This window comes from Talpa europaea, assembly GCF_964194135.1.
Source record: "Talpa europaea genome assembly, chromosome: 14".
NCBI lineage: Eukaryota > Metazoa > Chordata > Mammalia > Eulipotyphla > Talpidae > Talpa > Talpa europaea.
The window spans coordinates 49170619-49197512 of NC_140082.1; the positions used below are offsets into that span (position 1 = coordinate 49170619).

The window sequence follows — 26894 nt, forward strand, 5'->3', positions numbered from 1 at the left end:
TGATTTTTAAATTTTGATTATTATACTGTCATTTTTTTCAAATTTCCTATAATGATCATGAATTGCTTTTATAATTAGGGATGGGGGAAATAGTGTTTTAAAAGAGCTTTGAAAAGCAGAAGGGCAAACTGCTATTTGCTTTTCCCTGGGGAGAAAAAAGGAGATGAAATCAGGTGGGCCTTTTTTTGTGTCTTACCACCCCACCCTTTAAAAGAAGAAAGGTTTCTCACATCTAGTTTAAGTCAGAAAAAAGTAAGACTATTTTAAATGGTGAAAAATGAGAGCATTAAACATCCAGTGGTGACTGTGTATCACCATCACAACATCCTCCACTACCATGGGATTCAGACAGCATCTTGTAGTTGAAAAAGTACAGTGACATATAATTTCATTTTGTGTGCATATTAACTCTGTGAGAAAGGTCATTATCATCTCATTTTACAGAGAAAGGAAACATGCTGAGAGAAGTGATTTGTACAAGCTCACACCACTAGTGAACAGCAGGGCCAGGATTCCAGAATTCTAGGTTCCCTGATTTTAAAGCCAGTACTCTTTAAAGAGCAATAGCAGGTTATACCAACTTCCTGACACAGAACTAAAGCTGGAAGGGTTGTATTTATGAATATTCTTAATGAGACTCAGAAATTTTGAGGAAGTCTACATCTGTTTGTCTGCATTTAACTATATTTGGACTTAAAATGTCTAAGCTGTCTAAATTCTTTGGAATTTAAACTTTCTTTTAAAATAATTTAAACTTAATTCCATTTCTCCATTTTTATCTTACTACAGGTCTTGTAACTGGAATGAATTTTTTATGAAATTTCAGTTAACTATGGATAGTCTATGTCTATATTGTATGTGAACTTTCTGTAAATAATGGGAGCAACAAATGAAATCTTTGCCATTAAGATAGGGAAGGGGTAACTTTTAATTTAACTTCCTCTCTTTCACTTAATAACTCTTTAAGAAAATATAAGAAATGATATGTCACTTGATTCCCTATTTTTTTTTTTTAAGATTCATTTATTAATTTATACAAGCACTGAATATGGTCAGAAGCATGGGAGGGTGAGAGAATTCACCAGAGCCAGAGCAGGGAACAGAACAGGCCAACTGACGAAATATACTGCTGAGAGGAGCAGCGGGCGCGGCAGGAGAGGTCTGTGGCGCCATGTGGGGCACTCGCTGACTGCCGGGGATCAAATGGGCACTGCAGAGGCTGCGGGCAGCTTTGCAGCCCAGCGCTCAACCGCTGCGCCATCAGGGGAGGCCCTGATTTCCTATTTTTTAAAAACATTATTCCTTGACATTTTTGAGCTTTTTCTTAGGGCAACACAGTATTATCTTCTGATTTTTTTCCCTTTTGTTCTATATTCCCTGTTCATTGGTCACTACATGTAGCTCTGCAGAAAAATTTAAATTATTTTTTAAACCATCTGTGGTATAAACAAAAAGCAAACCATAATGTCCCTATACAGAAAAAATACGTGGTTAGAAAGAATAAAAGAAACTTTTCAGCTTAAGAAATGAAGAACAGATGGAAGGGTTTAATCTCTTTCTTTCAGCTTCTTGACAATCAAGCTTTCCTTACTCTAGCTATTGTGCTTGTACAGCTTAAAGCCAGCTAAAGAGAATACTAGGAGGATATTTTCCCCATAAAATTGAAAAGGCAAACTGAGAAATACTGGCTATCTGGAAACTATTACTTTTCCTGTGACTATGGAGAAATTGACTTTTTTGCATGAAGGACACGCTAAGTCAAATGAGTACAGGTAACAGTTCTCTCTGTCAGCAAAATAAAACAAACTACTTTAGCAGGTAAATGATCTCTGCAGTTTGCTAAAACCACTAGGGAAATCAAAAAGTTTTCACTGTGAAAATAGTTCTTACCGTCCAAAAGCATTTAAAAGAGCAACTATTTCCTGTCGAGTAAGTTGGAAGCCTTTAGATGGGCTGTTCTCTGGAAGCTTTTGGATTTCTTTTTCAGAGAATAGTATCTTCAGGGCAGTTCCTAAACCCTGAGTCTAGAGAAAATAATATTAAATCACAATTAAAATCATATATTATAATAGCTATTATAAAGTTTATATAAGGAATACTCAGTCACTATAAAATACCAGGAAACTTGCATGAACTGAACTTTTCACCAAAATATTAAACTATACAAAATATCATTTCTACTTCCTCATACATTATGCATATGATAAATTATACTAAAATCATTTTTTTAACCTGGAAAATATGATAGCAGATTACACGGTTCAGTATGTAGCCCTAAAAGCATTCTTTATAGCCCCTAGCAATACAAAGTTCACTAGTTATACCTACACTTAATAATTTCTTAATTATTAGCATTAGAGAGAAAAATCTGATTTCACTGTAGCCCTCATTGAAATAATTGCCTCTTGATTTTCTATGACTTACTTTTTCTTTGTGGTATCAAAAATGCTAAAATACTCTTATTAAACAAACAAATCTGAGATTACCAATAGAAACAGAAACAATAAAACCAAAATCATTAACACAGAATAGGAAAAACATCTTCACACATACATATACGACATAGTTTTATACTAATTTTTTTCATCAATGAAACAGGACAAATACACTGGACCTACTTCTAGACTAATTCAATGAATGGTGAGGACATTTTAATAAAAATGTTCAACTACTCAGTGGAGAAGTTTAAGGTTAATAATAGCTTCAAAGACAACACACAAACCTGTAATTTTCCCCATAATCTGCATTTGTCACATCCAACACAGTCCATTATACGGGAGATATTCTTGAAATGCAACCGGAATTCCTCCTATTGTGAAAAAAAATATTTTCATTCTTATTAGACTTTTAAAATTACACTGCATTTTTCTGAATTAAAAGAAATATTTTGAAGTTTAGTAATGAATGAGTTGTGTTTTTGAACAGTGAAGAAAAATACTTGAATTGGTATAGTATAACTTGGAACATAAAACAACTTAACATGAATAAAAATTAAAAACATTCATTTTGTAGATTTGCCAGTTTTGCTCTCTACTGTCTCTGGTGAATACTTGCCCTCCCACCTCTGGACTACACCCCCATTCTTGGCATAAATTTAAAAAAAAATTCATTTTGCATATTAATTCAACAAACAATGTACTATTAGGGACACAAAATTAATATATAGTTTTTACGTTTAGGAACCATAACTCATTTCCATTTGATAGCTATAAAATCAGTAGTAAATGATCATAGACACGGCTTACATTCTCTCACATTTGCTGATGCAGCTTTATCCACAGTTTGTCTGCTAGATTCTTCTATAAGAAGTTTTGAGACCTATATCTGTGAATATCTGTGCATGGAATCTATGACTCTAAGGTTCAGTTCCATATTATCTGAAGATAACACTAGTTAAGAGAAAAAGTTTCCTTTTCTTTTTTAACCGGACAAACATTTAATGCATGAGATAAACATTTAATGCATGAAGCTGGGAGGAGAGTAGCTTAAAAACTAATCACTACAAGTCCTGCAAAGCTACCATAAGGATTTTGAGGAAATCAATACCTTAATAAAGAAAGACAATATAAATAGAACACAAAACTCCTTTGCTCTCCATTCTCATGTAATGTTCTTTGGAACAGATGGAAAAGTAGATTTAAGCCCTCCTTCAAAAAATAGCAAACAAAATATCTAGCATTTTGTAATTGAAAACCAGTGTAACCTTATGTATTTCTCATCTACAAAAAGGTAAAAATTATAGTTGCCCTATCTATTACATAAGGGAATTCTGAAAATCAAAAACATATTTACATAAATACTGAGAAAACAGGGAACATTACAAAACTGAATTAACATTATATCAATATGCTAATAGCAATATACTTTAAAACAATCATGAAATAAAATAACCTTCCAAACTAAAATACAGTTGTGGTCAAATTACACACTTCATTTTAGAAATATTAAGAAACTTACCAGTGGAGAATCACTCAGTACTAATTTATTAAATGTTCTTAAGTATATCCCTATCTAAAACACTTCAAATGTGTTTCAGAATTCCAAATTTTTCAGATTTTGGATTGTATGAATAAAAATATCATACAAAGTAGGAAAAAACACACTACAAATATTCTTAGATTAGTTCAGCTCAGGTTTTGCAAATAAATTAATTTGCACCAAACATTAAAAAAGTTTTTGTTTTTGGAGTTTTTTTCTATATCAGAATCACTTACAAAAGATTGTGGTGCTGCCAATCAATTTCAAGCACTTTTACGAACATTTGAAGGATGTAAGCAGATGAAAACAAAAAGCTCCAAATGTTAAGTTTCATCACGTTCCTAAAACATACTCTTTCTGATCACACAGATTAATGAGTAATTTTTGCCTTATACTCGTCTAAAGAAAAAAATCGTAATGGTTTCAAGAACTGTAACATGTCATAAAACAACTTCAGAAAAATACATTATTTCTTTCTCTCAAAGTAGCCTACAGTTCATCATTTTTTGAAAGAAGCATCAAGACAACAATACACACTGTGATTTCAAACTAAGACAACTTATATACTTTCTCTCAAAACAGTAACTTATAGAAAGACATTAATAAAGGCCCCATACTCATTGGTTATAGTAATGATTGAGAAGCCACTCAACAATTGGTCAAACTAAAAAAGGAAACAATAAGAAATAAGTTTGGAAAAGGCTTTTTTTGAGTATTATTTATGGTACAATCCAATCAGACCAATTTCAACAAATTGGAAAACTGAGAAATAGTAGTTTAGATAAACAGGACTAAAATACAACCACTGGACTGCTCTCCTCCTTCTCCCCTAATCAAAAGCATTTTACCTTCAGTGATTTGGCCCCTTTTTTGTCACCGGCAAACATGGATTTCTCATCAAAGTGCATGGGGAAGGACCTGATGATATGACAACAATATAGTAAGTTACAGACAAAAATTTAAGAATTATGTAATAGAGTTCTGATATAATTATCTGTCCCTCAAATACTTAAAATTCATTATTCATGTATATGATCTAGTAATATAAGAAATTCTAGGCTATTCAGTAAAAACTAAAGTGAGATGAAAACGGCTTAGTGATTTGTAAGATTGTAATGTTTTAAATTACATGATAGTTATCTAAAAATTAAAATAATTAATGTGAACACATGTAGCTCTTAAATGTTAAAATGTTTTAACATGTCAATACATAATTTACTTTACACATTTTGCATACTATCTGAATTTAAAATAGCAACTAGAACAATACAAAATTAGCAGAAAGAACATTCACGTAGCATTAAATTTTGATACCACAAAATTAAAAATTTTATCTTAAAATACAGCCTATTTACAAGTATTAAAGTTTCTACAACGTATTTTAAACAGATTCTTTAAAGTTATTTTAGAAAAGTTTTAAATGTCACTGTTCTACTGACCATTTCCCTTCTCAGTTCTAATTTTCCCTCTTGCTAACTAATACTTTCAGAAGTCAGTTTCTGTACCACCTATTTCAAAGAGTGGAGAATTTCAGATCCCTGGTAATCAACTCTTACTTTGTATCTTGAAAGATATTCAGTAGGAGGGTTTTTGTGTCAGCATCTTCTTCTACATTTCCAGTGTACAGATCAACAATTGAGCGCTCAAAATATGGAGCCACCTTTGATAGAGCTCGAAGTTCAATTAAGTATAAAAAGTACAGATTTTTTAGCCTTCTTGGACCTTCTCCCTTGGTTTCCACAGGGTCAAAGCGGCGTTTAAATTCTTTGATATTAGGTCCCCAACTAGGTTTACCCCAGGTTTCTAAAAAGAAAAGAGAAATAAATCACATACTTTTTATAAATAGGATTTTTTTCTTAAAAAAATATGTATTCCCCACCCCAACATTTTTTACCCTAATAGAAAATAAACTACTTAAACATCCGATTACCTTCCAAAAGATAATTTGCACACAGATGTAAATTGATACTAGCATGAAGTCCTGATATAAGCTTATAGAAGACTCTTTTCTCCAGACACAAACCTATTCAGAAAAATATTAAAAAGAAATCACATTTAATAAGAAAATAGAAATACCAAATTACAATAATTCAGAAAGGATGCTCAACACTTCACTAAGCACCAGGGAAATACAATTCAAAATCACAATGAGATTACTTCACATCAGTTAGAATAGTTATTACCAAATATACGAGAAATAACAAATACTGGCAAGGATGTGGAGTGGTCTACCACATAGACCACTTATTATATAATTCCCAGCAGTATTTACCTATCAATACTATTCACCTCAGTAATGGTAAATATATGAATAGTTTTTTAAGAACAAAAGCAATCATATTTGTAAGATAACATAACTGACTAAACATAAACTAGAATTAATTAGTTTAACTGTGGAATTCCCACATAAGGTTTTGGTTATGAAATATCTATTTTCCTGTAGCATTCAACTTGCTTATCTTTCATTAATATATTTTAGTTCTTGGATTGATTAATGGCAATTTGGTAATTTTTACTTTTTTAAAAGATTTATTTAGGGCCTCCCCTGGCGGCACAAGTGGTTGAGTGCTGTGCTGTGAAGCTCTCCGCAGCCTCTGCAGCACTGGTTCAATCCTGGCTGGCAGGCGAGGGTCTCACATGGCGCTGCAGACCTCTCCTATTGTGCCCGCGGCTCCCCTCAGCTGTGTATTTCAGTCAGTCTGCCTGTTCTGTTCCCCACTCTGTCTCTAGTGAATTCTCTCACCCTCCCATGCATCTGGCCTGTACCCTGGTTCTTGTATAAATAATCTTTAAAAAAAAAAGATTTATTTATTTATTCATACAAGAACTGGTGTACAGGTCAGAGGTGCTGGGGGGTGAGAATATTCACCAGGGATAGTGGGGAGCAGAACAGAAAGATCTACTGAAATACAATGCTAAGAGGAGCAGTGGGTGAGACAGGAGAGGTCTGCTGCACCATGTAGGTAGCTCCCTGGCCAGCCGGGGGATCAAACTCACGCTGCAGAGTCTGTGGATCATTTCATAGTGCTGTGCTTAACCCCCTGCGCCACCAGGGAGGCCCAATTTGGTAATTTTTCAAAAAGCATCATATATCCAGTTATGAACCAAAGTTGTTAAAATCATAGAACATTCAGCATTCAAATAGTAACACTCTATATTTTCAACATTTACCAGATATAAGAATGAAAAATTACATAATATAGTGGGATCTCTATTGCTTTAATTCTTTAAACAAGTTTAGACTATCTTAACATGTATTGATATAGACCATTCAACAATATAATTTGTTCCACCTGAATTTCAAACATAAACTCTTCTCAATTTCATATATTAAAAAGAGTACGTTTCCCCAAAATGTCTCTATTTGAAAAATTATATGTGCATAATGGTTACTAGAAAAGGAGATTGGGTAAGCATTATACACAGAATGAAAGTAAAACTGGGGAATGAGTTATGACAACTTGGTGACCGTATCTGCCCTATATATTTTCATAATGTTTTTTGGTTGACCAATATGCTCATATTTTCCAAATAATTTTATTCCAAAATAACCTAAAACATGTTAATTTCTTTCAAAAACTGTCAATATTAATTGTCTAGGTAATGAATCTTAAAGCTTACAAAAATATATTATACAGATCACTATTTTTTTAATGGGAAGCCAATAAATTTAAAACAGACATTAAGTTTACCTTCTAGCCATGTGTAGAATGATTCTCCTAAAAGCAAAACCACACACAAAGCATTGGATTAAATTATTTTCCATGATCATTTATAAATAAGTAAATTAAGTCTATAAAATATTTCTTATGACCAATTAGGAATAACTCTAGGAATAACTGCTTCATGTGAAGTGGAAAAATAGGCATATGGTTCTAGACAACAAAGCCCCAAAGTAATTTAAGTAACTTTACAAAACTGTTCTTCTTCTTATTGTTGAGAAAAAAATTTCAATCAAAATAGGAGGTTTAAGCATTCACAAGTATGGGAGAAAAAGTCTAACAATCTTTAATGGACTTTCAATGATAATCATAGCCTCTTTTAAAATAAAAAAAAAGAAAAAATTTCCAGAGTTTTAAATAACTCTTTTAAATTTCCTAAACCAATAATACTAGGTATATTTCCTTATTTATCTAGGACTACTAAGTTTCAAGGAATAATTCTTTTTAAAAATCCTTTAATTTTAAATATAATTCTTCAAAAGTTAATGACTAAATATGGAAGGCCCCGACTTACCTATGTACTAATGCTGAATGTACTATTTCTAGCCCAAAAACTGTTTCTCTTTAGTTAAAAAAAAAAAAAAAGGTAGCCAATAAACATCAAAATAGTTAATGTACTCTTCAAGTTACATTTCCTTATTTTGAGAAAATCAAAGAATAGGAGATACTCAACACACAGATGTGTTGAGCAAGGGGCTTGGTGAACAATCAGTTTGGAGGGAATAACTTTTCCTCCCAAAAGTCTTCACATTTTGCAAAACAACGCAAACATCTTCCCACAGATTCACTTATTCAACACATTCCTAACTAAGGTGCATTCATCATTATCTCACTTATCTATTTAGCAAACCTCTCGTGCTAAAAGGTCAGTATAGCTCCCAAGGTCCTCAATAATCTGGCCTGATTTTATATTTCTAATTTAACCTACTCCTATAACAAAATCTTTCCTACTGCTAACAAGATTTCTCCAAACATGCTTGATTTTTTCCTAACTCCTTAGTCCATGCTATTGCCTCCAAATAGCATATATTGCCCAATTCTACCTAAATCTGCCCTATTACTCAAAATTCATCTCAAATGCCACCTCCTCTAGTAAGATTTCTCAGATCACCTTAGTGATATACGATTTGTACCATCTCAAAAGAGTTCTATCACCTACTGATTGTACTACATATGTAATACTTCATCATTATGTATAGTACTTCTCATTCTTATGTAGTGTCAGCTTCTAGATGGAAGATATGATTTATATCCACAATGCCCCTTATAGTGCTTTTGAATATAGATAAGTGAACACATTTGAATTATTTTTGTTGCTTTGGGGCAACTAGGACCAATATTCACTCAATAATCTATAATATCCAATTGCTGATAAGTTACTATTCATCAGATTACGTATTAGAGTAACAGTAATGCTACAAATTTCAAAGTCAACAGGAAAAGAGTCACCAAGACAATCTGGTAAAGCTATATTAACTTCTCTCCATTTCCTCTGAATATTCAAGTACATTAGAATAACGAAAAAATGGGGAAGTTGGAAAGTGATTGGTTTCTATAGCAAACATTTAGGTAAAAAAATATCTTTATTTTTAACACAGGTTGACTCTATGTTATTAAAAAAAACCTCAAGTATTTTTGGTCACCATTCACTGGTAGCCATTTTTTGAAAAACAAAAAACAAAACTTTCTTTTGTACGGATGAAAAATCTAATTTTAATCATTAAAAATATTATCTCTATACTTGCAGAAAATACAAGTTTTTACTCACCATCACCTTCTCCTGAAAGACAAAATAACAGAATTTAGAAAATGCCATACAGTTCAGATTCCAACCCTATGTATTCTAATATGTGTTGTAACACTTAGTGTATATTAAACTATTAATTATACTATGTATCTTGGTCAACGTGTACTCATCCTGCAAATGAGACTTCTTTATAAGAATTTAGCCCAAAGAACCCAAGATTTTCACACATTTTCTACAATACCAGAAAGCAACAAAAACAATCATAAGCTCACCAGAGTTCAATAATTAACAATTACAGGGCCTCCCCGGTGGCACAGCGGTTGAGCGCTGGGTTGTGAAGCTGCCCGCAGTCTCTGCAGCGCTGGTTCAATCCCCGGCTGCTCCCCGGCCACCGGCCACCGGAGGAGGGTCCCGCATGGCACGCAGACCTCTCCTGCCGCCCGCTGCTCCCCTCAGCAGTGTACTTTGGTCCTTCTGCCTGCTCTGTTCCCTGCTCTGGCTCTGGTGAATTCTCTCACCCTCCCACGCTTCTGACTATACCCAGTGCTTGTATAAATATAAACAAATAAATAAAAAATATTTTAAAAAAACTTAACAATTATACCAAGTCACTCCTGTATTCATTATATATACAATCCTCTCTGAACATTACTGTTTATATGCTGGAATACTTTTCTCTTTTAAATTGCTGCTCCTGACCATAGAGACACTTCAATAAGAATACTTCCTAAAGAAATCAGTGAAGCCCTCTCTGCAAGGTGCTACATGGCTGGCTGGACATGGAGAAGAGGGCAGAAGGTTGGGCTCCAGGGCTCCACAGCAGCTTTGCTTTTATCAGCTGTATATCTGGAATTCTAACAGATTTCATTTTTGGAAAAAAAAAATTCTTTTGCTCAAAAGCTGTTTGAAAGCTAGTTGCAGAAGCCAAGCTGTTATGGCTAAGGAATAGTGTGGAAGAAACACAATGTTAAAGAACTGTTAAATGGCAATTAGCAGTTTCAATGGAGATAACACATGGCATCAGCAAGTGCTGTTTAATTATTTCATGGAGTACCCACCTATCAGCTGTGACTCACTTTCTCTTATCCAGTCTTTTTATTCCCTCCTCCTAATTTTTTTTCCTTTTCTTCTCTTCCCTCCCTCTATTTCTATATAGCAATTTCATCTTGCCAGCAGTTTCATGTCTCTCGTTTATCATAATATGACAGTGAAATATTTCTTAGTACTTTATTGTATTTTCTGTTTAAAAGGGTCATGGAAAAGGTATGGAAAAATACCTTGTAAACATTGTACCTTGAAACAGAAAGTGTGGAGGCAGGTGGGGTAGAGGTGAGGGGAACTTTCTTTTTGTACTTTATTGCTTCAACTTCTATAAAATTTAGTGTGATTAAAAACATTTAGACTGAAAATAGAAAAGTTATGAGGTAAAGTAGTAAAGGAGACAAAGGAGAAGGCATGTATATGTTTTCATGATCCAATTCCTTTCTCTAGGCAGCTTCAGAATGAATTTGGGGAAGAATATCTGCCACATTATGGTAGTCAGTATCTAAGAGCAGCCAATCATCCCAAGTCTCTGATTCTCAGAAATGCCTATAGATGCAAATCTACACCAGGAAATTCTATCTCATATCAATCCTGGTCTAAGGAAAACATTAGAAAGCAAGTCAGCTATAGAATCTGACCCCTCACTGAGAACAGAGTGAGTATGTGCAAATAGATCTATATTGAATAAACCCCCCAGTCAATAGTAGTGCTGTCCCACAGAAATAACATGCCAGCCATGTATATACATTTTTTTCTAATAGCCACATTTTTAACAAGTAAAAGGTACACTTGCACTACAATACAGCAGGGTCATGTGACACAAGAGTTAAAGTAGTCCTACCAAAACAAAGTTCTGCTTAACAGCAAAAATAAATTACTTTAGTTTTCAAGTAAGTGAAAATTTAATACAATGTGAAATTTAGCTTTACACTTGTACTTAATTTGCTCAATTTCTCTGTTTGCCCTTGACAAAGCAAGTTTACAGCAGAGCTACAGGCAACCTAATTTTCTAAAACTTCTCTACAACTGTCTTACTCAAAGTGTGGTATGTAGATCAGCACCCTGGGCAACAACCTAGGAGCTTGTTAGAATCTTGGGCCGCACCCAAGACCTACAGGGTCAGAACCTATATTTTAACAAGGCTCCTAGGTGATTTTTATGCACACTGAAGATTGAGAGGCACCCAGTGCCATTGGTTTATCAAGCTTGGCTGCATACTAGCATTTTATACACCTGGGGTCCTAACCCAAAGATTCTGACTTCACTGGCATAGGATAGGGCCTGGGTATCCAGACTTTTAAGTTTCTCAGGAAATCACTGAAAGAGAGGGAGAGAGAGAGAGAGCGAGAGAGAGAGAGAGAGAGAGAGAGAGAGAGAGAGAGAGAGAGAGAGAGAGAGAGAGAGAGTGTGTGTGTGTGTGTGTGTGTCCCAGGGGAGAAATGCCACACTTTTCAAGTAACTGCCATATATAAATATCTCTATATATGGAGATATATCTATCTATATATATACAGATATATACATATAGGTTACTCATATGACTCCTAGTTTAAGGCATGGAACACATTAGGAATGCAAATAACAGCAGTTACATAAAATGTGTGGCAGTCTTGATACTTAACTACAAATTATTCTTTTTTTTTTTAAAGATTTATTTTATACAAGAATTGGGGTACAGGCCAGATGCATGGGAGGGTGAGAGGAGCCAGCAGAGACAGAGCGGGGAACAGAACAGGCAGACTGATGAAATACACTGCTGAGGGGAGCAGCGGGCGAGACAAGAGAGGTCTGCCGTGCCAAGTGGGACCCTCACCGGCTAGCTGGGATCGAACCGGCGCTGCAGAGGCTGTGGACAGATTCGCAGCGCGGCACTCAACCGCCTGCACCACCAGGGGAGGCCCTACAAATTATTCTTAAAACTTACTACTCAGACTAAACAAAATATTAAAAAGTCAAAAAAATTTTTCACTATAAACTTTTAGCTACAAAGACACTTGTAAACAATCTCCTAAAGCATGAAAATGTATTAAAAACTCACCTCGGCTGGGTGCCAGAGGATTTAAAGGGCGGTAAACAGATCGAGGCCTGGAAAAAGAAAGCACAAAACCTAAACATATAATGGTTTGACTCTTTTAATGTTATTTTTTTCCAACAAAAACAAATATACCCCTTCTCCCACTTTCCCTTCAGTAATTCCTCCTCCTTCCCCTACCCCCTCCAGTTACTTGAAACAATTTTCTTCATAGATGCTGTTCCACACTCTCCATGCAGAGGACCCCTTATAACCAGTGTATCGCTCTGGGTTCAGCAATAGATCTACGTATTGAGCAGCTGGCGATCTCTCATCTGAATAAGAAATAATTAAAAAAACGATATTTCACCGTTAATTTAAAATTTAGCATTACAAAGCAAACAGGAATACCCAAAGATTAGAGAAATGCCACACTTTCAAAGTAACTGCAAAATTAAATGGTAGAGTGGTTAGCAGACTTGTGATTTATAACAACTTGGACATGAGAGGAAAAAATAACTTTCCTTTCTTTTGGATAAAGACTCCAGGCTCTCTGAAGTAACGTAACATCCCTCACCTTATTAGAAGTATTATTTCATAAGTTTTAACCACACAGGATTGAAAAAAACTAACAACTAATATATATTAATCATAATATATATTTATGTAACTTATTTCCCATAACAGGATTACCTAAACACATGCTTGAAAACATTTTACTAGCATATACTGTATTAAAAATAGAAACCAATAATACTATAGGGATTTCCTTGTATCTTGGACTTGTGAAATTAAATGGATCAACTTTGTGATTCAAATTTGATCATTCATAGAACTATACCATGCTATAGCTAAAAAAAAAATTTACGTTATTTATTTTTATTAATGTTAACATTGAAATGCTCTCTCCTCTCAAATCAATATATAGTAGGCAAAACTTCAAGAAATTGTTAAAACTTTTAAAATTAAATAACCACTTTTGTGTTAAAACCCAAACGAATACTTTATTAGATCTCAACATTTTCATACAGATCTCTGAGGGATGCAAAAGATAGAGAAAACTGGTTTTAATTACTGAAGTTTATATTCTAGGTAGAAAAGGGAAACTCATGCTTTCATACCTATAGAAAAATTACACTATGCTTCAAAATGTAGGATCATAATAACAAGCTTTAAGTGCTATGTACATTGGCACATATTTGTTTATATTTTCCTACCTTTTGGTGTCATGAGATTAAATAGTATATTGGCACCTGACTTAAAACAGGAGCCAAATAAGTCTCCTAAAATAGTCCCTCTTCATTACCTGATAATATATTTTTATGTAAGTCGGCAATATTCACTGGCCATTTAATGACCACAGATTGAGGGGCCTCTCTGGTGGCACAGCGGGTTGAGCGCAGCTCTGTGAAGCTGTCCACAGCCTTTGCAGCGTGTGTTTGATTCCCAGCCAGCCAGGGAGATACCCACATGGTGCAGCAGACCTCTCCTACCTCGCCCGCTGTTCCCCTCAGCAGTGTCTTCAGTCCGTCTACCTGTTCTGCTCTCCACTCTGTCTCTGGTGAATTTTCTTACCTTCCCGTGCTTCTGACCTATACCCCAGTTCTTGTATAAATAAATAAATCTTCAAAAAATAGGACCACACATTGAGATTATGCAAAATCATAAGGGGAAAGCTGTCATCCTGATCCATGCCTCAAAAGAACTATACCTAGCACTTTTGTGACATGAGTACAAAGATAATGATAATGTATCACTACTGTATTAGTTGTGTCTACCTAATAAACAATGCAAAGATAATTTTAAAGAACATTGGGTCTAGTTCTAGCCCTAACATTATATTAATTCTTCCACTATAGAAGGCACAGGAAAAAATTTACAGATGGATGGACAGAAACTTTCCAGACACAGGATTACTCAAGATTTTAAAATCACTGTAAACAAATTTTAATTAAAAAATAAAAAGCCAAATTACAAAGTTAATAAAGGTGGATAGTAAAATTCAAACATGTTATTTTTAATTTCTTTGTGCTATTCTTGACTATATTCATTTGCAAAGTTCATTAAGTTATGTGTATAGGCTTTACAAATACTATATATATTCAGTTACACACATTATGTATGCATATATAAAGAATGTGTAATGTTATGTGTATCTAAGCCTACATACATGTGAGGTCATCTATGAAATGTTCCGATTGGACTAGTATCAACCTCTTAAACCCAACAAAACCAACTTAAACAACTAATTAAAAAAGCAGATTTTAGATATTAAAGTATGATTTATATTTTAAGGGAACAGAAAATCATAAAAGTCCATTATATCAGCTTTTTAATTACTTTCTTAAAACTTGCATTCTCAATGTTGCTAATGTATATTCCTTAATTCCATCAAAAGTTGTTTAAAAATTTTAGTATTTCTGCAAATGAAAATGGTGGGTGTTGTTGACCCATAAAAGGGGTTAAGCAAACTATGACCCATGGGTTAAATCTGGTCTACTTTATATTTTCGTAAAAAAAGATTTATGGGAACACAAGTCATTTTTCATCTGCATGTTACATGCTGATTTTACTCTATAATGGCAGAATTGAATAGTTCTGACAGAAATCACATGGTCCATTTACCATCTGTACATTCACAGAAAAAAAATTATCAACCCCTTACATCCAGAGTGAGAAATGAGTGAGTGAATAAGCATGCACAGGTTGAGTCCCCCTATAAACACACCGGTGCTAGAGTACATCTTTACTCCTGGAGTAACCTGCAACATGCTTTTAATTCCGAAATTGTAACTTCCTTATATTTATATAGTTATATTAATCATTCAGATAATTCTCTTTGCACCCTATGTTCTCCCTTCAAAAAAATATTTTCTTCCTCCTTTTATAAAGCTGCTTCAAAGCCTTTCTTTTATTTGAACATGCCAACCATTACTTAAGGGTTCAAAGATTTCCAATGAATCAAAATACCTAATTCTAGGGATTTATCAACTTGAATGTTTTCTCCTCCTCCTCAAGTATACTTTTTTCCCACCAGACTTTTCTTTTCACTGTTATATTTCTCAAAACCTAACAGTAGCATAAGCCAATTAATTGTTCTTGTTTTTTGTTTATGGACACACATTTAAAAATACTAAGTTATGAACTCAGAATTGAGTCTATAATCTTTACAACCAACTACCCCAAATTGCCACTAACTCATTATTAAAACATGATTTACTCAGTTGAGGAATATCTATAGTTTATAAAGCTCATAAGTAATTTTGATATACATCATTTAAAACACTAGTTTCTAAATTTGCCTATTTTTAATTTATTAACATTTTAAGAGGGAAAATAAAAGTAAATGACTTTCACACTATTTAGGTTACTTATGAACCAACTACATTCAGTAAAAATTTGTTGGGCATGTATCATGCCTAAGCACTGTTATAGGCGCTAGGGCTACACAGTGAAGCAAAAAGGCAGGGCCTTGTCCTCACAGATTTCACAATTTAGTTGGGAGAAGACAGACAACAGATAAAACATGTCACACACTCTCAGGTAGTTCTTAGTGCTCCGTGAATAGGCAGCAGTGTGAAAATAATGATAGTAGTTACTACTTTATAGAGGGAGGCGACAGCAGACTTCTCTAATGAGGTGACATTTAAGCAGAAACCTGAAGCAAATGAAGAAACAAGTCATGCATAAAGATAACAAAAAGTTAAGGGCAGGGAGAGTAAATTACTTTAATCTGCTAAATTATTTAAAAACCTACTATTTGATCTGCAGGAATCAAATTCCCTTCAAATAAAAACAGTACCATGGCAGAGAGCAGGGGTGTATGGCTCTATTACAGTAAAATAGGGTGAATAATCTTTAGATTTTTGTTTCAATGTAGTGATTTTAGATAACTGAAATAATTAATGACTCTCAAGCTACTCTGACAGTATGAAAAAGATTATAGGTATAAATCGTGTAACTATCCAGATTAGTGGTAGCCCAACCCATAGCATGATTTTATATATTTAGGAAGCACATAAAATATGAAAGTTACTAATTACTATAATTATGTAATCCTAAATATCTTAAAGCTTGATTTTATGTGCATTCTTTTAGGACATCATTTCTAAATTTAAGAAATTTGGAACTTTCACAATTTTAGAAACTGATGTTAAAAAAGTAGTTATTCTTTGATGACAGTTAGTTAATTGGGTACATCAATTTAATCATAGCAAAATGATCACTGCAATTGAATAGTACTAGACACCTATTTACAAAATTCACAAAAATGATTTTTATCTCTGAAAAATATCTTTTTCATTTTACTCAAAAAATATGTAAAATGAGAAGTTGGAAAGAAATAACTGAGGGCTAAACACTCTAAAGTAATTAGAATGACAACCAAAGAGCATGTAAAAGAGTAAGTAGTGATGTGAGTACTTAACCTAGACACAATGGTTAGCTTTGAATTCTAAAATAATAGGGACAATGTATTAACTGTCCATCATTATACCAGCTATCCAAAGTAACTTCACTTAGGTTTCTTAAAAATTTCTTTGCTGAAATCATATAAACCATGGTAATAACTTTCTCTCTGCAAGCAATCTTTCCATTTTACCATACTATTGTAGCTCACTGTAACTTACTCCATTATAGACTGGATAAATAGGACAATTCTCTCTCTCTCTCTCTCTCTCTATATATATATATATATATATATAATTTTTTTTTTAAAAAAACCTTTAGAAAGCAGTATGATCACTCTAGATGCTTTTGAGCCTAGAAAAACTTACTCTATTTCTAACTGTGCATACTTGAACCACAAGTTCTTTTCTACCACCAGAAATACAATACTGAGGTAAAAGGTAAAGAGAGAGGCCAAATGAATTATCTGCCTACTCAAAACAATTCTTGGAAATGTTCTCCTATAGATAAAGAATTTTGAGTCACTTCAATTATCTTCTATTAAGTGGTGGTTACTGATGAATAGTGCCCTATTTTTGTAGCATTCCAAGGACTCTTGGAAAGACGGCTGTGAGGAAGCCAGATTGGAATCCTCATCAAAACTGGAATGTGACTGTTAGTTTATTAGGACCTCCAGCAAATTCCAGTGTGAACATTTTTATAATATGCTCAAAGATCTGCAATTAAATGACTTGAATTGAAAGTCCTCAGGCAATAGTATGACATAAAGGGAAGAATAAAGGTTTGTAATGAAGTCCTGTCTCAGCCTTTTGCTATTGTGTGGATCTTGGTGAGTTAGTCTTTTTGAGACCCAGTTTCCTCATATAAAATACTATATGCCAATTAAGCTAGCTGCAAAGATGAAAAATAATCATACTAAATACACTTAACACAGGGCCTAAAACATTGGCTCTCAAATGCTAATTGAACAATAAGATCCACATAGCAAAATCAAATATATTGAAGTTATAACTGATTATATTTTCACTGATTTCAATGTCTCAAAAAAGGGTAAAGTTAAAATTATTTACAATAGTTTATTACCATCAAGTTCACAAAAGTGGTCCTGTGAATCATCATATCTTGCCCAGTCAATGAAAGCTTCTTTGCTTTGATTACTATGAGAAGGGAATAAAACAGAAAAATGATCAAAGTTAAAAATTCAAACATTGTATTCTAGTAAATTAAAAATAGGTAATTTGAGGTTTCTTCTTTATTAGATAGCATCACAAATTCAGTTATCAATATTTATATGCAAGAATGATGAAAACAAGTTCTATGAAAAGCATAGATATTAGCTTCTAAGAGTGATTCATGTACCTTAAATACATTAAAGTTTTTAATCCTAGTGCAATTATTTTGACTAAAAAATTTGTAAGTATATAAAATGTAGTTAAGTCCAACATTTAAAACTGGCCTTTTTGGCCTCCCTGGTGGCACAAGGGGTTGGGCACAGCACTGTGACGTTATCTACAGCCACTGCAGCACAAGTTTGATCCATAGCCATGTGGGGAGTTGCCCACATGGTGCAGCAGACCTCTCCTGTCTCCCCTGTTGCTCCCCTCAGCAGTGTATTTCAATCAGTCTGCCTGTTCTGTTCCCCGCTCTGTCTCTGGTGAATCCTCTCACCTCCCCACACCTCTGGCCTGTACCCTAGTTCTTGTATGCATAAATAACTGAATCTTTAAAAAAAAAACAAAAAAAACCCTGGCCTTTTCAATTGACTTAGAAACTGTGGTAAATCGTTATCATTTTTCCCCTAAAGTAGGAATTAGTTTACTTTTATAATTTTCAGTTTACTTTTAGTTTAAATTTATTTAAATTTTAGTTTACTTTATTTCTAATTTAAACTGCATCTTTACTTAGAGGACCCAAAATACCAAGAATTGTATTTCTATGCTCTCCCTTCAAAAATGGTATCACTTGCAACACTAAATGTTGCTTTTGTAATGGTATGTCATTCAGTTACACACTAGCTCACATTTAACAAAATATATGAAGAGTTCTGACTTGAGGAACTAAAAAAAAAAAAGGAACAATTACATTCATTTAAATGAACTTTGACCTACACTCAATTTACCCTATATTCAGACTTTCTTGACCTGTCTTGAAAACATGATGGCAGCATCTGTAAAAGAAGTATTATTATCCTTTTTTATTCACTACATGAAAGGAAAAAACCAAGGTAAAAAAATTGTGTAACTAATGTAAATTAGATAATTCCTAAATATGGTATTCTTACAGCCAAGAGTTTATTCTGTATTTGAGAAACTGCTGCATCAACCATAACCATTACATAACCACTAACAAATATATGACTGGTTGCCCTACATCAACTTTATCAATAAATTTTTTTCAATTTAATTTACTGTGGAAACTTTCTCCTATGGAAGCATATAATTAATAAAAGTTAGTGGAAAAATCTGTATGATAGTGGACCAAGTTAAAATATCTGATGCCTAAATGCCTAAATTCAAGTTACAGCTAAAATGATAACTATGTTATGTTTCATCAAATATTCCCATTTTTTGGTTATCAATATGACTAAGGGGAACTTTTTTCTTTGAACATTCCAATTTGATAAGGCTTTTGCTGAAAGCTTCATCTAACCCTGCTTAAAGCCATGCTGGTGGAAAGATTAGGAACGCTAGCTCAATGCTAACAGAGCTGGCCCAGTTAGGTTTAGAAATGGGTTAGAAGAAACCTTAGAGGTCATAGTCCAGTTTTTCCAACAGTCTGTTTGAAGATGGATGTCAAGCTACTTGCACAAAAATTTTTAGGTATTAACACAGAACTTCCTGTCAAAAGGGTGCAGTGAGCTAGTGGTTTTTCAAGTGGGAAACAAAGGAGCACAAGAGATGAAATGGAAAGATTCTAAAAAAGCATGAAAAAACTTTGAGGGGGATAGATAACTATCTTGTTTGTGCTGATTTATATATATTTTGTGCTGAGTATATAATGTCAAAATATCAAACTATTTTGAATAGGTTCAGTATAATGTATATTAACAATAATTTATTAAAACTATTTAAAAATTCTAGTACCAACTGTTGAAGAACTGTACACTATTAGTGGCAATGCAATTTGGTACATTTTGGAAAAGCACATAGTACTATTAATTTCATTCCTAGGTATATTCTCCATAGAAATATGTCCACCAAATACTTTGAAATAGCCCCAAAGTGGAAAACATCTAGGGATCAACAATAAAATGGAAACATTATGGTAATTCTTACTAAACAATGCTATATACCAATGAAAAACAATAATACATTCTGTACTATTCCATTGATACAAATAGGCAAAACTAATTTCTGCTAATATAATTCAAAATCATGGCTAACTTTGGAGGGTGGCATAAGACTAGTAGAGCAAGTATCGCAATCTTCTGGGTAGCAATCATATTTTTCTGGATGACGGTTAGAATTAGGCTCACTTTGTAGAATTAACTTGACCCTTACACTTAAGATTTGTGTACTTTATTAATATGTGTATTAAACTTAAATTTGAAAGTTTTAGAAACAAATTTTGTTCAATAAAAAAATAAGCAAAATTAAAAGATGAGTTCTAACAACACATAAAGACAGAATTTTTATCAGATTATATAAAAATGTTTACAAATTAATAATTTTAAAATGGAACACCCCCACCTAATGGTGAGATAACAACAAATAATACAAATAGGAATTAACTTCAAAATTTTGTAATGATTTAAGGCCCAGTCCCTCTGTTTAGATTCTCTTTGTAATCTCATTTAGGTCTATGGTTTTTAAATATCATGTATTTATTGAATGATACCCACATTTTATCTATAGCCAGCCTCTTCCCCTGAAATTGGGGCTTGTATATTCCATTGCCTACTTGATATCTCTAATTGAGGTCTCATAGCTAGCTCAAACTTAACAAGTCCAAGATTGAACTATAACTATTACACTCATTCCTCCTGCCACTATAGCAAATGACAAAAAATGGAAACTACATTTATTCTAGTTCCAAATCTTGTAGTCATTCATAGGTCCTATCTTTTCAGACCTCACATTCAGTTCTTCAGCAAATCCTGCAGCTATACCTTCAAAATCTATCCAGAATTCTGACCCCTTATTTTCATTGATATCACTCTGATCTCAACTAAACCACTACCATCACGCCTTATCTGAAGTACAATAATCAATGACTGACTTCTATAACATAATACCTGTTTCCCTCAACATATTTTCTCAAAATCCTCCAATGGCTTTTAATTCCACTCAGTTTAAAGCAGTATTCATAATGATACTTCAAGGCTTTATAAGATCTCTGCTCTACCCCACCTGTGTCCTCATCCCCCAGGTAGCCAGATTATAACTCATACTTTCATGACAATTGGCTCAAATGTCATTATCACTTTAGCCTTCTCTGATGCCCAATTTAAAACAGTGCAACCTCCCTCACATCCAGTCCTCCCTATCACTTTCTTGCTTTATTTTTCACCCTGCCACTCATCATCACTACTTCTCATATACTTTACTTGTTTATTGTATATCTCCCACAACTGGAATTAAGCTGCACAAGGGTAGGAATTTGTCATGTACACTGCTATACTCCTAATACCCTAGAACAATAGTTGACCTGTTATAGGCACTCCTTTGTTGAATGAATAAAAACTCAAATATCCAATAGAATAAATGTATGAAAAAATGGGAGCGAGTGGAACACAATTCAGGGAGAGGACTCAGTCTTAGCAGTTTTTATTTATTATACATAATAAATATTTTTTAATTATTTAAGGGACTATGGGGAGGACTATGGAACCTTGGTGGTAGGTGCAGTGTGGTAACATACACCTGAAGAGGTGTGATCCAATATTTCTGAATCACATACAGTATTATGACCAATGTTATCTCAATTTAAAAAATTGATCAAACTCTCTAGTAATCAACAAAGCATAAACAAAAATGAGATACTATTTCACACTTATCAAATACTATCAACTTTTGGCAAGGATGTGGTGAATGAAGCAAGTTCTCAATGCTGCAGGCAGAATAAATATACATACAAGGATTTTGGAAAGCAATTTCAAAAACAGTTTCAACTGGGCAATCCTAAGTTTCTGCATTTACTTTTAAGTATATATATATAAAAAAACATATTCAAGGGTGCTCTAGGTGGCCTAAGTTACAGAAATAAAAAAAAAAATTGAAACAAGTTAAATGTCCATCAGTAGGAGAATGGCTGGCTAATATATGGTATATTTGTATGACGAAAACCATTCACTGCTAAAAAGAATGAAATAATCTGTTTTAACCTGGATAGATCTAGAAAGCAAAATGTGTTGTATAAAAAGAAAGTTGCACAATGTTAAGGACAGTAACACAAAATGATCTACATAAAGGAAAAATAACTGCATACACAAAAATATATATACACACATATGTGTGTGTATATATATATATATATATATGAAAACAAAAATATGAACTGTCTATATGCTAAATTCAAGACAGTAGTTACCTCTCAAGAGTAAGGGATAAAAACAGGATTAGAGAATAGAACATAGGGAATTTTTAATTTATCGTCAATATTTCTCTTAAAAACGTGGTAGATATTAACATTTATTTGGCACAGAGGATACTGAGCATTTATTATGTTATCATTTCTATCTATATTAAAATTTTTCTTCAATAATTAAACTGCTAAGACTAACAATTATAGCACATGAATACAAATCTAAACAGAAAAAATTTAAAAAACTGAGTAATATTCCATTCCCCATTCTCAATTGCAGTTCTGTTCCTTTTGTACTGCTTGAGACCGTTTACAAATTATTTGTTGGCCCTCAAAAATAGGCTTTGATCAAGTAAGGCCGTCAATAGAAAAGAATCTATGAAACTTAGTTGTTAATAGTAACTTTTATCAATTTAATATAACATATAGATTGAATTACTATTTATAAAAGACTTAGAGGTTCAGGCTTCTTTTTCCATTATAGAAAGAATTCAGATGCTCTGCTAGTTGAGCAATCTTCTAAATCTTTACTTTTTAACATAGTCACTGTTGATGATACATTCTAAAAATTTAAACAAATCAGTTAAGAATCAATCATGCAAATCAATCATGGAATTTAGGATAGAAACTTCCTCCTCTAGGGCCTCCCCGGTGGCTCAGTGGTTGAGCGCTGGGTTGCGAAGCTGCCCGCAGCCTCTGCAGCGCCGGTTCGATCCCCAGTTGCTCCCCGGCCACCGGAGGAGGGTCCCACATGGCGCGCAGACCTCTCCTGCCGCCCGCTGCTCCCCTCAGCAGTGTACTTTGGTCCTTCTGCCTGCTCTGCTCCCCGCTCTGGCTCGGGTGAATTCTCTCACCCTCCCGCGCTTCTGACTGTACCCAGTGCTTGTATAAATAAATAAATCTTTAAAAAAAAAAAAAACTTCCTCCTCTAAAATTAGTTGAACTTTAATGTTTTATCAAAATCACAAAAAACCCACAGAATTTTTTATATAAACTAAGTAAAAATATTTTATTAATACAACTAAAATAAAACTTGCCTTAATGTGCTGTTAATTGCTCCAAGTTTATTTGCTTGCTCACAATCTTCTAATTCTTTGGTATTATTTGCCACTTTCAGGTACTGAAACAAAGTATGTAAGGTTTGAAATAATTATTTTTCTCTTTATTTCTTGTTCCACTGGCAGAAATCAATGTGCAAAGCTGATACACACTAAATAGAGAAGCATTCTATAAGCAAAATTCTTAACATGGAGTAAATACAAATAAGTCCCAAATTTCCTCCTACTAAATTAAGACACTGAAAAATTAGCATTTGCATGGTGATAATGTAAACTGGAAATTTTTTCTTAGAAATTTGACAATATTTAGAGTTATAAAAATGCACAAACATTTGAATCAGCAGTCCCACTACTAAAACCATATCCAGAGCTACATTACAAACAACAACAACAAAAAAAGGGGTACAATCACTCTAGAAAGTTATATGTATCTTGTAATGCTGAGAGATATTCCTTATGGTTCAACAATCTTACTTCGAAATATAGACTCAGAAACTCTCACATGCATGCACAATGAGACCAAAAAAAAAAAAAAGATGCTACTGGCTCATTGTTTATAATAGCAAAAAACTAAAAATAAGTGAAATGTCTACAAACAGAGGAATGGCTAATTCATGAGGCAGTCATACAACTGAATACAATGCAACTGTTAAAATTAACAAAATCTACTGAACATATCAATAGAGACAAAATTTCAAAAGCTTTATACTGAGTAAAAATGCAGACTGAAAAAACTGTTTTTAACCTGAATTTTTAAAGTAAGAGTATTATTTTTTAAATTTCATATAAGAGATCTACATATTATTTGAGGATATATGTACAATAATAGTATAGATGTAAAAAAATCCTAACAGTATATACATCAACTTCAGAACAGTGGCTAGGAATGGGGAGGGAAGAAACAGAATGGCACTCATGAGTCCAGAGAGGATTTTAACTGTCCTTATACTAAGTTATCTATTCTAGATCTCAAACAAAATAAAATGAGCATAAACAAAAGGCATCATAGGGAAGAGAAATCACAAGAAGTAACTGGAGCAAGGAGGCATAAGGAAACAGTCAGAGAGGGTATGATGAGGTTTATTACGTATGTACAACAGTGAGAAAGTATCTACAACAATGAAAAAAGAAGTAAACTATTACCTTAACATGAATGAACAGCGCAGTAAATTATAGCATGCTCATAAGAGGCAAAGAATAATCTTTAAAGGAATATTTTAATGCCACTTTAATAAAACACTATGTGCAAAATAGCTTGATAATTGTTTACTCTGTACAATGTAATCCTGAATACAGGAGAAGACTAAATATATATGTATGATAAAACACCTGTTGAGTGGATCATCTGATATAGTGTTATAATTTACGGTTTTTCTAGAGGATCAAAAAACAAAAGTACTTCAAAAAAAGCTATATAATTTAATGGGAAAACAAACCACTTCTTTTCTTGCTGCAAGAATTAGAGATTTGGGATTCTGAGAGAAAATGTGGCTATTCCCAACTAACCATATGATGATTTTCTTCTGCAATCTCTCTCAAGCAATAAATGGCAACTTTCACTCTGTAAAGTAGAAATAGTCACAGAAGAAAAATGACTCACCTTATTAGAACTTCCAGCTTTAATTCCGACTGGAATTTTACTCTTAAAAGAATGACAAAAAGATTTCAGTGATTTTATATATTTTGAGATTTCGTCACAAATTAGTAATGCTACCAATATAATTCAAAAGCTATTTTATTCTATGAGAAAACAGACATTCATTCACATTCTGTTTTTGCACTACTCTTGAGGTAAAAGGTAAGGTATCCCAATTTACATATTTATGATTCATACTATAGAAAATTGAATGACATAAAAATTCAGTCAAAATCAGCTCTACTACTTCTCAATGCAGTATTTAATAGTTTATATGCTTTTCAGGTTACAAGAAAGGAGATGATTTTTTCATGAACTTTTCCATAGGAATAGAGGCTTTTAAGACTCTCAAAATTATTTGAATTATGTTATACTCAATTTTTCTTTCTTCTTTAAGTTGACAATTAAAGTTTAGGCAATTTTGAATTAATATTGAAGGCAAGAGTAAGTTCTTTGGCCCAAGTGATTAGCAAAGGGTTTACCAATCTAGGTAATACGATATTTACAAATGGAAGAACTGCATGTAGATTCAACTTTCTAACTATATAGAAAACACTTTTTGATTTAATAAATGTATTAAGTATTACAACTAGATTATCAAACAGCTTTATTCTTTTCCCAATACAAATTGAAACTGAAAAACAATCCTAGTTTGATTCCTTAATCAACGTAGTGGACTGATTTCTAATATTTGAATCTATGGGCTATCAACAGCAAATTACCTATTGAAAAGGTCATATTTCACATATAAATTTTAAACAAATATTTTCATGTGAGAGTAAAGAACATAAATAAGAGATTTTCCCCTAATCAATAAAAAAGATCATGATGACATCATGTGTCTCCTGATACACTATGTTGAAAAGGACACAAGATATCAATTCTATAATATTCCTGTCCATGATGCATGAGCTGAATCTGATGATTAGGAAACATCCCAAAGAAATGAGGAGAAGAACCTCCCTGGTGGCACAAGTGGTTAAGAACGGCATGATGAAGCAATCTGCAGCCAGCCAGAGAGAAACCGACATGGCGAAGCAGACCTCTCCTGTCTCCCCTGCTGCTCCCCTCAGCAGTGTATTTCAGTCAGTCTGCCTGTTCTGTTACCCACTCTGTCTCTGGTGAATCCTCTCACCCCCCGCATCTCTGGCCTGTACCCCAGCTCTTGTATGCATAAATAAATAAATCTTAAAAAAAAAAGAGGTGTATTCTACAAAATAACTGGTATATATTAAAGAATGTAAGAGGGGAAAAAGATAGGTTCAAGAAATCAAAACACAAAGAAATAGTGATGGGCTATTTCAGATTAAAATAAGATGAAACAGAAATTCATCCAATGCAATACACAGTTCTGGATTGGAAATGTTTTGTTTAGTTTGTTCTGTGATAAAACAATATGTAATTAAGGTCCATATATTAGAAATCAGTGACATATTAATGTTCTGATTCTGTTAATTATGCTGCAGTTAGGTAAAAGAATAACCTTGTTTTTTTTATGTTTTATTTTATATATTTTTTACATCATTTTTCATTTTTGCACAATGTATGCTTTTTCATCTAGCTTATAGGGCACCTGAACCCTATGTTTATAGCAGCACTATTCACAATTGCTAAGCTATGGAAACAACCTAAATGCCCAAAAATAGGTGTCTGAATCAAGATGTGGTACATATACATAATAGAATGCTACTTAGCAATCCAAAAAGATAAACTCATGCAATTTGCAGCAACATGGATGGAGCTGGAAGGGATCATGCTCAGCGGAATA

At 33.4% G+C, this 26894-nt stretch overlaps 1 protein-coding gene across 1 annotated transcript in view; it reads right to left on the reverse strand.

The window, feature by feature from the left end:
• ERO1B (endoplasmic reticulum oxidoreductase 1 beta) overlaps positions 1-26894 on the reverse strand; it is a gene marked incomplete at both ends in the record, with an annotated part of 49824 nt that overhangs the window by 2482 nt on the left and 20448 nt on the right. Inside the window, 11 exons of the mRNA XM_084253713.1 lie at positions 1891-2024; positions 2723-2809; positions 4827-4896; positions 5535-5781; positions 5909-6001; positions 7671-7697; positions 12530-12576; positions 12717-12837; positions 17993-18066; positions 23470-23552; positions 25091-25132. Of these exons, the coding sequence (XP_084109839.1) occupies positions 1891-2024; positions 2723-2809; positions 4827-4896; positions 5535-5781; positions 5909-6001; positions 7671-7697; positions 12530-12576; positions 12717-12837; positions 17993-18066; positions 23470-23552; positions 25091-25132 (1025 nt within the window). The remainder of the gene's footprint in view (positions 1-1890; positions 2025-2722; positions 2810-4826; positions 4897-5534; positions 5782-5908; positions 6002-7670; positions 7698-12529; positions 12577-12716; positions 12838-17992; positions 18067-23469; positions 23553-25090; positions 25133-26894) is intronic.